The sequence below is a fragment of the Limulus polyphemus genome, unplaced genomic scaffold (genome assembly GCF_000517525.1).
Source record: "Limulus polyphemus unplaced genomic scaffold, Limulus_polyphemus-2.1.2 Scaffold7073, whole genome shotgun sequence".
Lineage (NCBI taxonomy): Eukaryota > Metazoa > Arthropoda > Merostomata > Xiphosura > Limulidae > Limulus > Limulus polyphemus.
This window is the reverse complement of record NW_013672683.1, coordinates 19,681-33,388: the sequence shown is the minus strand read 5'-3', so window position 1 is coordinate 33,388 and position 13,708 is coordinate 19,681. Positions and strand designations below refer to the sequence as shown.

The window sequence follows — 13,708 nt, the reverse complement described above, 5'->3', positions numbered from 1 at the left end:
ATAATAAAAAAAAAAATCAATGAATTTAGTTCCTGTAAGTAATGTGTATTAATTGTAAATCATAATTCAAAGAATAACACAACAATTGACATAAAATATAATCATCACAGATGCATGCACTTCACAAAGAAAAATGTGTGATTTTTTTATGATAAATAAACTATTTCTAACCCTTATAAGAAATAATAATAATTAAAAGAAATGACTGAAAAGAAAACAATTACATATTACAACATTTCAAAAGCTGTCAAAAATTATTTATAGTTTAAGATTTACATAAAGAAAACATGCAGAAATGCTATACACGGGATAAATCCTTTACATAATGAAAAATGCTCATGTTCTATAATATATTTCTTTTTTCATTTCATTTGTATTATTGTAGTTCTTTACTTCTCCATAGTGTTTCTGTTTCTCTGGGAACTTCTTTATCATGAGTTATGTTAAACAATTTCTACTGTAAGAATAACCAAATATTTTAAATAATAAAATATGTGTCCATTTTTAAAGATACCTTATGCAGGAACTCCATTTTGAAACTAAAAAAATGAAAAACTCCAAATGACTAAGCACTTTTCCTTAACATACATTTCTTATTCTATCTTGTGCTTTTACATGCATTTTGCTATTATATTTCAAATGTATTTGAAACAAAATTTTCCTATACAAATGTTCTGTATATCAAGCTTTGAACTTTTAAGCACAAATATAAAAATACATATAAGATGTACGAAAAGGGATGGTGTTTTTCAACAGCTTGAAATTGTGCAAGTTCATTTATTACAAAATTAGTATAGTACTATTTTTATCATCAGCATTGATCAATAAGTGAAGAACACAACTTGGACATGCAAAATTATACAGTGACTAATAAAAAGAAAACATACATTGCAACTAAGATAATGGCATGCACTCATCAGTGAAGCAAATAACAAAATAAAGAAAGTTTCAGCAATCTATGAATCTTACTATATTTATATTTTTCTACTCCCTGAAGTTCTAAATGTATAGAATATAAACTACAATTCTTCTCGAGGTAAATGCTCCAACACAAATCCATGCAGAGCAGAAAGATCTCTGGCTCCTCCATATTCTTGAATACGTTCTCCATTCCTGAAAAGAATCAGAGTTGGGTAGCCCTCCACCTGCAAAATTCAAAACTCTTTAAGAAATAATTCAAAATTATGCATATTTAATTAAAAAAATTATACTGTAATGTAATTCACAATATTGTGCAAGTGCACAAAACTGAAATATAGATTGTCTAGTTTTTGAATTTTGCACAAAGCTACCCAAGAGCTATCTCTGCTAACCATCCCTAATTTAGAAATGACAGATTGGAGGGAAGGCAGTTAGATAATGTCACTCACCACCAACTCTTGGGTTACTTTTTTTTTAGCAACAAATAGTGGGATTGACTGTCAATTGTAACACCCCCACTGTGGAAAGGTCGAGCATGTTCAGTGATGGGGATTTGAACCTGCAACCCAGGGCAGCAGGTACATAATTGAATAGAGTTGTTTAAACAGTTGTCAGAATGGTTCATTCTTTCAATGGGGGTGTGTCTGTGTCGGGTAACAATACGAAGAATTAAATTGTGGCAGAATACTACAAGTTCTTCAAATACCTGTAGAATGATAGGTTTCTTTTTTTGTGAGTGTAAAACACTTAAATACACCATTTCGATTTTCAACACCTCACTACTACAAAGGCTTGGTTTGGCCTGAACTTTCATTGGTGGTAGTGTCCAGGGTCACTGATGAGGAGTGGAATTCTCTGAAACTAGTCTGGCTCACAATAAAGATTTAAGTGTTTATGTACAAAAACTTTTATGTAATGATTAACACTCTTGCTACAGGTTTTGTTGAATTAGTGGAGTTCCTGACCCAAAATTGACCTTTATAGTTTCGATACTATAACAAGCTTTCAGTTATCATTACAAGTGTTTTGTAGACAATAAATAAGAATTTTAATGAAGTATTTTCACTAAAAATTTCTCCATGAATACATGGAGTCAAAATGTTGATTATTCCAAGTGCAAAGTGTTGAGATTAAAAATACTTTTCTTAATCTGAAAATTCTCAAATTTCATTTTCATAATCTCCAAAACCTCCTAAATAAATTTTAAATGTTTTTTAAAACTTCATATTTTATCTGCTATTTTTACTATCTCAACCCTAACCAAGGTTGGTCAATTTGACCAACCTTGTAACCACCACAGTACAAAATGAATCTAAATTACCCTTTTTTTCTTTCTACAATGGCTTCAAATTGCAACATGAAACAACATTTGTTTATCATAAATAACTTTATACTTGTAACAGTACATGTCTATTTCTACTTAAATCTTGTTGTTTTATTGTCTAACTAATAATCCCACCACACAAGTTGTAAATAATTTGGCAAACATGCAGCTCACGTTACCCTCTCAAATTTTGTAAGGCGCAGACTACTCGCAAGCATACCTCATGAAATTTTTTCTACTACTATTACTTTTCTTTATTTTACCTAATCTAACCGTACCTAACATAAGAAGTTTACAATTTTTACGTTTTAGTTACATTTATAATAATAAAGAAAGAATCTACATGAAAAAAAAAAGAAATATAGTGTTTGCTTGGGGTCTTTTGCTGTCTACTGTCAATGAAATTTAAGCCAATTTATTATACTAAATGGTACTACTACAGTAAACAAATTTTTATTTAATTAAATAATAAAACTAAGAACACAGAGTAATAATAGGTAAAAAGCAGACAATGTCCTATAACTATCGTAATTTTTCTGGCTTTCTATTTATGTGATAAGAGACATTAAAAATTCAGCTAAGTCTGTAGAAATAAAGTTTGAACTGGAACTAAAACAGACAATTCTCTGTACAGAAAACAATGCAATATAGTATGTCATTATATAGATTAAAAATCTCAATATAGTATTAAAAGTCAGAGAGGACTATTGGTAATTTGTGAAAGAGAAGATATGTTTTGCCTGAGTAATAACAATATTATAATGAATAATTTATGTTAAATTCCATACAACTTGGAGGGGCAGTAAATAAATTAGAGAGGGAAGACCAAGAGAGCAAATGTTACAATTCTCATACTTGGGAATATTCGGGATTTTTTTTAAATATTGCCTTATAAAACGTAAAATTTATATAATATTAAGATTTGGAGTATTAGCTAAGTTTTGATGTCAAGTTTATTCATACGCCATGATAATAAAGTAGTTTAATCAATGTGTGTTTTTTTAATAGCAAACCCACATCTGGCTATCTGCTGTATCCACAGAAGGGAAATGAACCCCCTGATGTTATCATTTTCCTACACTGAAAATAGATACCTCCTCAAACACACAAAATCTTTTCCTAAGCTTCATCTGCCATCTAACACATTGAAAAGAAATTTATTCTCTCTTGACTTACAAGCCTTTATACCCCTTCAGTTCAAGCTGCTCATTTAGTTTGCATAAAGCATGTGATGACCCTCTACCAATAGGAGAAAAAAACACACTCCTGGAGCAGCTGCCCCCCCCCCTATATTATATTTTGTGTACCTCACTTTTGAGATTAGGCACATCAGATAATAGAAAGAGGGGAGAAAGGATAGGAAATGTGTGAATGGAGGTACTATCTATTGGAAATCTATTTTCAGTGTAGGAAAATGATAACTTCCAACATGATACATACTTCACACCAAAGCTAGAATCCCACAATGAGTACGTGGAAGGACTGGTGTAGCACAGACGTAAGAAACTCACCATGGAAAGCAACCACAAGGAATTGAACAAAAGCATACAAGAGAGGGGCCACACCATTTGTGGAAAGGGTATGCTCTTCACCCTTTAAGAAGTAAAGTGCCATGAAACAGGCATCATTGAGGACCAAACCATGAAAGAATGGCCTCAGAAAATATTAGAGCAAAACTCTCCTCCACCCCAACTGGATACAAAAAGTTCTACTTCGTGTCCTCAGTTTTATGAGGTTGAGAGCAATGTCAAAGAATCAAATAAGTATATACGATGTAACATGGCTAGGGTGAGCAGACCATGAACAATATATATACAAACGAACTCCAACTGCAAGAAAACAGAGTACTATACTGCAAACAACCAGAATTACAATGAAGAAGTATGCAAATGGCAATCACTGGACAAACTTCCACAACAGCCATAAGGGGCAAGAACACTAAACTGAACACAGAGTTATGGGGCAGTGTGTGAATCACAACTCAACTGTAAGAACAGGGGGGTATCATATGTCCCACTACCAGCTCTACGAGGTGGACGAAGTCCCCAAGCTCAATCATAGGAGGAGGGAAAATTCATCCTGTTACTGGAATTACCAAGATGGGGGTGGGGAGGGTGGATGTCTACCATTCTCAACCATAAGTATAGGGCACTGTATACTTCAACCAGGTATTATGATGAGCTGTTCCAGCTCATCCCACAACAATACCCAGGAGGGAGAAGGAGTGAGGGTTCCCAGCTTCGCCCTCTTCTCAAGAGAGTGTAGAGATAAATAATGTTACTATATGTGTGCTACACTCCAGAGGAAGCCTCTATGGTTAACCACCCCAACAACTAGGAACTGGAAATTGGTAAGGACTCCCAAGCCATAGGAAGTGAAGTGGACAACTGTGAAACCCTTTTTTGAAAAGCAGACGACTCCTGATTTATGCAATCAAGGGAGCAGCAGAAATGGGCAAAAATCCCCTTCTGCTTTTCTCATGAAAGTTCATTAGTGATAGTCTGCCATGTACGTAATAGAATTACACACACACACACACACTGTGTGTGTCTGAACAGAAGTGATCTTAATATGGAAATGGTCTTACTAGGGATCGACTAGTTCATCAACTAACTGTAAAATATTTGAATATTGAATTGTAATGTTATGTGTGATATTTCTTTGCATATTGTACATCCAAACTATTAATAATTTCTTGAATATTTTATTGTCTTTCTTTTCATACTTAAAGTATTTTACAAATTTTAATCATGGAACATGTGCATATACATTTTATTACGCAAAATAGTTGGTGATTTTGGATTGTTATTTTTTGACATAGTGTTAACGATTTCACTTTGAACAATATCTTCTACATTATTTAAATTGTCCATCATTTTCAAGTTGCTTCTTTTGTCGCCACTCCTATTAAATTTATAACCAATAGAAAGCCTAGATTTCAACAGATTGATTGCATTATGATTCATGCCATATGATACTACAGATAATTGACAATTTAGCTGATGAGAAAATATTTTTTCCCACAAGAACATAGTGGGGAGCTAAATTAAATTTCTACCTGCTCAAGTCACATGATTAGGAAATCAGACAAATTCTGACAGATACTCAATTTTCTCAGCTGTTGACATGTTATTATTCTGTGTTTTTTCATGCATTATTTACTTAAAGAAAATAAAATTGTAGACTAATAGCATTGGTGAAAGTACTAGAGCTAAGATAGAACGACAGTTGATGACAAAGAAATGGTTACACAAATAAGGGCTACATTTCTTGTCTTTCTTAACTATTCTTTACTTATTATTATAAAAGTAACTAAATTTGCAAAAATTAGAAAACTTTAGGCTAGATAAGGTTAAATTAGGTAACATAAATATATATAATAATACTTTTTTCTATGAGGTACACTCACTAGGACTAACAGCTCTCAAGTTACAACAGTCTAACATTTGCTTCCTGTTATTGCATATTTTAAAAGAACAACAAAGAAAAATAGACAGCAGGCAGTCACAATGTATAAAGCCAACAATGGCATTAAGACTCATTTCAGTGGTCATAATATGGAGTATGGGAGTGGTCGGCTTGGGGAAATATTTTATAATGGTAAAGATAGGCAAACTGTCAGGACTATAATATTTTGCCTGCCCGGCAAAAAAGTGAATCTCTCCCAATTTATACCATCAAGGGAGTGGCAGGGATGGGTAAAAATCCCTTGCTGCTTTACTCATGAAAGTCCATGAGTGACAGTCTGCCAAGTATGTAATAGAATTATACACACACCACTAGGTAAGCCGCTAGTGGTCTTACAGATCACCCCACCCCAACAGTGAGTGTTACAACCTTAAAGGGAGTAGGCACAGTTTATATTTTTATTTTTTACTGTTAAAGTAAGGCAACACTTGCCACTGAGCAGAATACGAATATGTAACAAAAACACTAGGAGAGCCCCATACAATAAAAATGAAAAAAATTATACTTACCCAAGGCAGATTTGATCTGGTGTATGGAGAAATCACAACTGGAGGGAAACAATATGCATTACAGAAGTATAAAGACACCTGGAGCAAATAATGAGAGACAAAAGCATAGTGAGTAATTCACATTCTGGCCTGCACAATCTCTTCCAGAGGATGATGAGAGTGAACCACCAGAGACAAGATGACATGTCAAAACAGATGAAAGGAGACATGATAAACAAGGCAACCAACTGAATAATCTGACAACCCAAACCAAAATTACTCCAGGGAAGAAACAAATGGGAACAGGAGCCACGAAAGGAAGCTGTATGAACAACATAGCACCAGAAAGCCTACACAGGAAACAAAAGGCAATCTAGAACCGACTGGGAACAAATATGGAAAAGGGAAGGGATGGATAATTAGATCTGAGCCACTAGAGAACTTGACATGGAGAGATGTAGATGAAGGTAAAAGTTAGGGGAGGAAAATATAGGTGGGAAGGCATAAAATGGAAGGCCCCTTCTTGCTAGAAAAAAAAGATAGACCAACCCAAAACTGGAAAAACTGGTATTATAGCTCCTGATAAGAGAAGGTGTCACCTGACAGGGAGCAGCCAATTGCATGAGACAGGATCCCTTGAAGGAAGGAAAGGAAGGCTAAACAATAATTGAAAAAATGGCCACTTGAAGTGGAAAATTCCACACTCTGAAAAACCCATAGAACTCATCGAATGGAAGTGAAGGTCTCTCAAAAGTCAACAAAACAGAGTAACATGGTCTCCACAGGATTTGACTCCACCACGTAAAGATCCATATCGATGTCAACTTCCAAAATGGGTACAGGAAAAAGGGTGAGAAAGTCGAAATGCAAGTAAAAGACAAAAGTAAGCAAGTTGGCCACCTTGATATGAGACCCAAAAGAAGTAAAACAGATCCCAAAAACTGTAATATGCAAAAACAGCCAGTTTGAATTACCAGAGGGAAGACAAACCCTTGCAAGTAGCATTCTCATCCAAATAAAATAAGCCAGGGGAAAAAAGGGAAGGCTGATGAGGACAGCCATACCCTTAAAAGCAAAAGAATATAGATAGAAATTCATGCTAAATGAGCAACTCAAACTGAGAGTTATAAAGGTTAGCGAGTCAAGTGAGAACAAATTTATTTTCAATGTGTTAGAGGGCAGATGAAGATCAGCAAAAGTTTTTGTGTGGAAGAAGGTATGTATTGTATCATAATTTAGGATTGTAATTCTGTAGTTATTCTTGTCTCAATGGGGGATAGTTTAATTAAATTTTTAATACAACTCAGCATAACCTCGTGACATGCACAGAAAAGGATCCCCATATGGAAAGAGTTAAAACTTGTAATTAAAAGCCATTCATAGAGGTTTTTTAGCACAAAGCTACACAATTGGTTATCTACACTCTGTTCACCATGAGGAATCATATCCTAGATTTTAGCACTGCAAGTCCATACATTTACCACTGACCCACAGGCAGATCATGCAGCAAGTATCAAAGATACTTCAGTTTTTAAATTAGCATATTCATCACAGGATAATTATACACTTTCTCTCTTTTTTGATTTATTTTTTTGGTTATGAAGTGTTATGTACAACAAAATATATCACCTTATTTTCACTGCACAATGCATCTTCAACAGTACAATCTACTTTTGCAATCTTTATTTCTGTATTTCTAACAAACTTCCTCCCAAGATCATTCCACGTTGAAGCTAACCGTCGACAATGTCCACACCTGATATAAAATGTAGAATATTAAATACAAATGTAAAAAAATATATATATTAACAAATTTTCTAGTAATCTAAAAAATTCAAAATAAAAATTAAGTTATGAAAGTTATTTTCATAATGAACCAGAAAAATATGTAACCACGATTAAGCAATGCTACCAATACAATAAAAATGACAAAAACCAAAACTTACCAAGGTGCAAAAAATTTCACAAAACTGAGGCCTTGACTTACAGCATTAACAAAATTTTCTGATGTAAGCTGTACTACAGGTGAGGGCTGTAAACAGAATAACCAAAAATTACAAACAGCTACTTGATCACCTAAAAACTAGATTAAATTCAGCATCTAATGAGTTTGGTTTTGGGGTTTTGGTTTAGTTAGGTGATTTTTATACGAAGTATAAAAATACTGTTTTTTATGTTACAGTCTTCACATTTCATTTGCATAATCTCTAGAACCTCGTAAATGAATACCAAAGGCTTTTTTTAAGGTAAATATTTATATTTTATCTTCCATTTTCTCTACTGTATCACTAACTCCACTACAGAGGAATGAAATGTTTAAAATTGACAAATGAAAATATGTACATACCTTTCAACTCTTCATGCAAATTCACTAGAATTTACTGGTCTACCATGCGTAATTTCATGTCTTTATCTTTTCACTTATAGTTTACTTTTAATTATTATTCTTCAGTTATTTCTGCTGATTCATCACTTATGTACGCAGGCCTTTATAAACATATTTTTACACCAACTCTGGGTACAGACATGTAGTGGGTAAACAAGATAGTGCCCACTCACACCTAATGTCTATACTCTTTCACAATTCAGGCAAGAAAAAGTTAAACTTATAAGTTTCATTAAACCTTTCAAATATGCATTTTAAAACACAAATAACACATAATTAATTAAAATATAAAAGTAAAACATAAATGCAATTTATCAAACTATGTATATGGCAATAAAGTAAAGGCAAACACTAGGGACCCTGCTCTCAACAATGGATTAAGCTTTTTTCAACTTGATATTTAGAAACATATATATACTGCCAATGTCTGTTGGTCTATTTAGCTATACAGAGGGAAATCTGCTCTTTTTATTCGATATAAGCATGCCATTCAACTTCAAACTGTTGCATAGCAACACATTTCAACTCTGAAAGTGGGCAAATCTAATCTTAAACTGAGAAAACATTTACAACTGTTTAGGGTGGGAAGAAATTCTTGGAAGATCTCCAGATGGTAATGAAATATACGTGTTTTGTGAAGTTTGATTGTCTGAAATGACAGTCTACTTTAGATACCCAGTTTCTTGTATAAGTGCTCTTAAAAATTGAGAATTGTAACCATGAGTGGATAACACAACAGCAAAAACTGCCCTTTTAATTGCTGTTTTAGATGTTTCTTTTCAAAATAAAGGAACAATACTTAGATAATATAAAACTTTAAATTATAAAATACTTGATAATAATAATAACTTCATTAAAATACATTTATAGTAAATTGGTTTAATTAAGTTTTGAATGTGACTCAGTAACATGCACAAAATGGGGTTTAAAGATGGCATCATTGCTACAAAGTTAAGTAACATTATACTGTAAAAGAACTTAAAAGATAAAAATATCATACTAAATACAAATGTGTATGGAAAAAAAGGCTGATATACTGCTGCAGATGCAACATGAGTGACTTGTTAATTCTGGCTATTCAGTAGTAAAATGCTATCAAGGTTGTTCCACTGAATGGAGTGTGTGTTATAGCTCTTTCTCAGAAAGGATATTTGTAGATCAAGAATGTTAAACACAGTTATAAAACTCAACATTTTGAAAAAAGGAAGCCTTCAATGTATTCAATAGAAAAACTTGCATAGCAAAGTTTTTTTCAACAGTATCTAGCTATGAAATTACGTCTTAAGTCCATTCGGGAAAACACTAAACAAAGATTATGATTACAAAAAAAGTACTCTTCACTTCAAAAACCCATGACAACGAAGCTGAACATATCTCCTAGTACAGTCTATAAGATAATAAGAAATAATTTGAAGTTAACTATGGCTCACAAGCTTTCAGTCACACCTTAAACCCCAAGGTCATTTTCATGAGAAAGCTGGCCAAGTTAACTGTAATAATAACAGTATCTCACTCAAACACATATCTGTAAAGGTTCCTCTAGTGTAGCTCTATGGACTTTTGTTCCTTTGGTCTGCTTAAATGTGGTTTTGGAAAATATGTTTTTGTACAGAGGAGAGTCTATTTAACTCTCTCGACATGAATACATGACCACTTTGTACTCAGTCATTATAGTTTTGATACCACTAATTTTTAATATAGTATGTATATCTTCACAAAATTTGGCAGACTTTCAGTAAACATTACAAGTCTTTCATGTAAAAAAAAAAATCACATATTTTGGCAAAGTATTTTTGATAATCTAAAAAAAGATTTGTCCATGAATATATTGAGTTTTTTTTTATTAGTCCGAGTGCAAGGTGATTTTCATGTTAAGATTGAAAACACCTTTCTTCATCTCAAAAATCTCAAATTTCCTTTGCATAATCTCTAAAACCTCCTAAATACATTTCAAACATTTCTTTTCAGTAAGAATTTATATATTTTCTGTTATTTTCTCTACCTTAACTCTACACAAGGTCAATCAATTTGACCAGCCTCGAAACAACCAAAAGAAAAATTTAAATCCAAATTATTCCTTTTTTTCTTTCTAGATTGACTTCAAATTGTGACATGAAACTACATTCGTTTATCCTAAGTAGTTTTAAACTCATAACAGTATACATTTATTTATTCATAACTCATATTGTTTTATTGCTCTTTGAACCATCTCTAACTACTATTTGAGCCATTATAAGTTGTAAATCAATTGGGAAATGTGGAGCTCATGTTATGCTATCGAATTACAATACCCATGAGCTACTCTGAGCTGTTCGCATGCGTGCCTTGTGAAATATTTTTATTATATTATTATTTATTTTAACCAACCTAAAGAGATTCCTATTTTTACATTTTAGTTACTTTATAATAATAAATAAATCTTTTCTGCAGTTTATTTAAAAATATCAAGGAAAGGATTCTTATAGAACCAACTTCCTAATCTTAGTCTGTATCTAAAGGCATTGTCTAACTAAATATTAAAGGAACAACAGCATAATTTGTATTTTTCAGTGAAGCTAAGTTTTAAGTTCTTAAATAGATTATGCTCAATGTTAAAGGTTTAGAAAAAAAAATATCTAACAATAAATATTCAATTAGATAAGGTTTAACTGAATTACACTAAAAATTTAATTACATTATTATCATGATATGCATTATATACTTCATTAAAAATTCTGAATTTTCGTCTACAAAACACTTGCAATGATAACTGAGAGCTTGCAAAATTTTGTGAAGATACACAAAACATATTAGAAGTTATAGTATGGAAACTCTAAAGGTAAAGTTGGGGTTATGAATTCAGCTGAATTGACTGAGCCCATAGCAAGGGGGCTAAGCAGATTTCTACAAATGGTTAAAACACACATATAAAGCTGACATTATATATTTACATAAGAGTTCAGATAGAAATCACAGGTAAATTCAATGAACTAATTTTTTTTTCAGTTACCAAAGCATCAGGAACCTTCTCTTCATTTCCTGTGTCTATTTTGTGGTTCAGTTCTTTCATTTTTGTAACAAAAGATTTAAGCTCTTCATGACTTCTCCCTCCTTGATACTTCTCTACCTACAAAGAATCTAATCTTTAATGCCTTATAAAATATACTTATTAGTATCATCTGAATATTTAGGACTATATTAGATTTAAATAGATGTAAGTTGTTTAAACACCACCCAATGAAAGATTAGACCATTCCAAGCTTTTACTTGTTGTTAAACAAATGTTTAAACAACTCTATTTATTCAACTATTTTACATTTATTTACACTGAATGTAAGAGTTTTCATTTAAAATTAGTACAATTAATGATCAAAGTTAGTGATACATTGGTAAATTACAATTCTCTCAAGTATCCTAAAGAATGTTATTCTGCTAAAGACTACACTGAAACACATGCTACTAAATCAGTTACAAATGAATTAATGAATATTAATAGTAGTCTTATTGGATATTTCATCACTTTATACATTAATATTTTCATGGTTCACCAGTTTTAGTATAAAAGATAATGCAATTGAAGAATTTCTGTTTAAGACATTTGTTCATTGAAAGCTTGTGTACCTGTTGTTTTTCTATTGGGTTTAACCAATATCTTTTCCTAATACATCTCTTATTATACTGAAAAAATATCTTAATTTTATGTCACAACCAGCTTACCTTTTTACCATCTATAATCCACAATAAAGTCGGATAGGCTTTGACTTCAAATTCATTACATATGAAACGATTACTTGTGCAATCAACCTGGAAAAAAACACATGAAATAAATGCAAAATGTTAGGAACCCACATGATTGCACATTCTCATTCAAGCATAAAGGAGGTTGTAGCCTCAAAATACTACCTGAACTACCACTGAACAACACTGCTGTATACATTTTTACATAATGTGTGCATTACAGCCAACTCTCAAAGGGAAGAACAAGTGTGATCTCTATAGAATGGCAAGGAACAAAGGTAGCTGGAGCAACATCAACCTGAAGACTTCTTTTTTGACCATATGTTATGTGAAAAACTGTACATACTCATATATAATTGATAAGTTTAGAATAATAATGTACTCATATAAGAAGGTTTAAGCTCATGGTATGTTTATATACTACATTTATATATATATATATTGAGTGGTCACAAGTAAATAGACACCTAATTTTTCGTCATTTAACTGATTTATGCTAACTAATTTGTGTTCACAGAGCATTATATAAATGAAAATGGTCCTCACACTAATTATCTTGTGCTACAACATGCCTAGAACTCAAGGTTCTCTCGAATTGTCAGATTTTGTTAGAGGAAGGATAGTTGGTCAATCAGATGGTGGAATAAGTCAGCGGCAAATTTCGCTTTCGACAGTCAACAGAATCATCGTGCAGTTCAGGAAACAACTGAGCAGCGTCCGGGTTGTCCTGGTCCATAGGAGAGGACAAAAAGGGCTGTCAAGAGGAGCATCGAAACGGATCCCAGAGTAACGACTGCAGAAGTGGCCAAAGCTGGTGAGATGAGCCCAAAATCTGTTCAACGGATTCTCCACAGATTGGGTTATCATTGCAGAGCAGCTAGACAGAAGCCCTTATTAAGACCTGTCAACATAGTCAGACGAAAGAAGTGGGCAAGTGATATGACGATCAAGCCTCTGGACTTTTGGAAGACCGCATTGTTCTCAGACGAATCAAGATTCGCTCAATTTTCGGACAGTGGAAGGATATGGGTCTGGAGAATGCCTCACCAAGAGTTTTGGATCAACAGATTGCAGCCAACTGTGAAGCATGGTGGTTTCAGCGTGATAGTTTGGGGAGCTGTTTGGGTTGGTGGGAGATCGAGCTTAGTGGAGTGCATTGGCAACATAAATTTTGCGAAATACATCGAAATATTGGAGGAAGGACTCTTGCCACTTTATTACTCGGGTCATTGTGGACGAGAACACAATGTTGTTCCAGGAAGATGGAGCACCGTGTCACACTGCTAGAAACACCCAAAATTGGCAGGAAGAAAATGGTATCCAGTAGTTGCCTTGGCCGAGCCAATCTCCTTACATGAACCCCATCGAAAACCTCTGGGCCATACTCGACCGGCAAGTCAAGAA

At 33.2% G+C, this 13,708-nt stretch overlaps 1 protein-coding gene across 1 annotated transcript in view; it reads right to left on the bottom strand.

Moving 5' to 3' along the window:
* Window positions 1-353: 353 nt before the first annotated feature.
* The window catches only part of LOC106474327 (thioredoxin domain-containing protein 5-like), a 23,807-nt gene continuing 10,452 nt past the window's right edge, over window positions 354-13,708 (bottom strand). Inside the window, exons 4-8 of the mRNA XM_022402635.1 lie at window positions 12,284-12,370; window positions 11,577-11,693; window positions 8,148-8,233; window positions 7,831-7,957; window positions 354-1,145 (exon numbers count right to left, since the gene is read on the bottom strand). Coding sequence (XP_022258343.1) covers window positions 1,020-1,145; window positions 7,831-7,957; window positions 8,148-8,233; window positions 11,577-11,693; window positions 12,284-12,370 — 543 coding nt within the window. The 3' untranslated portion in view covers window positions 354-1,019. The remainder of the gene's footprint in view (window positions 1,146-7,830; window positions 7,958-8,147; window positions 8,234-11,576; window positions 11,694-12,283; window positions 12,371-13,708) is intronic.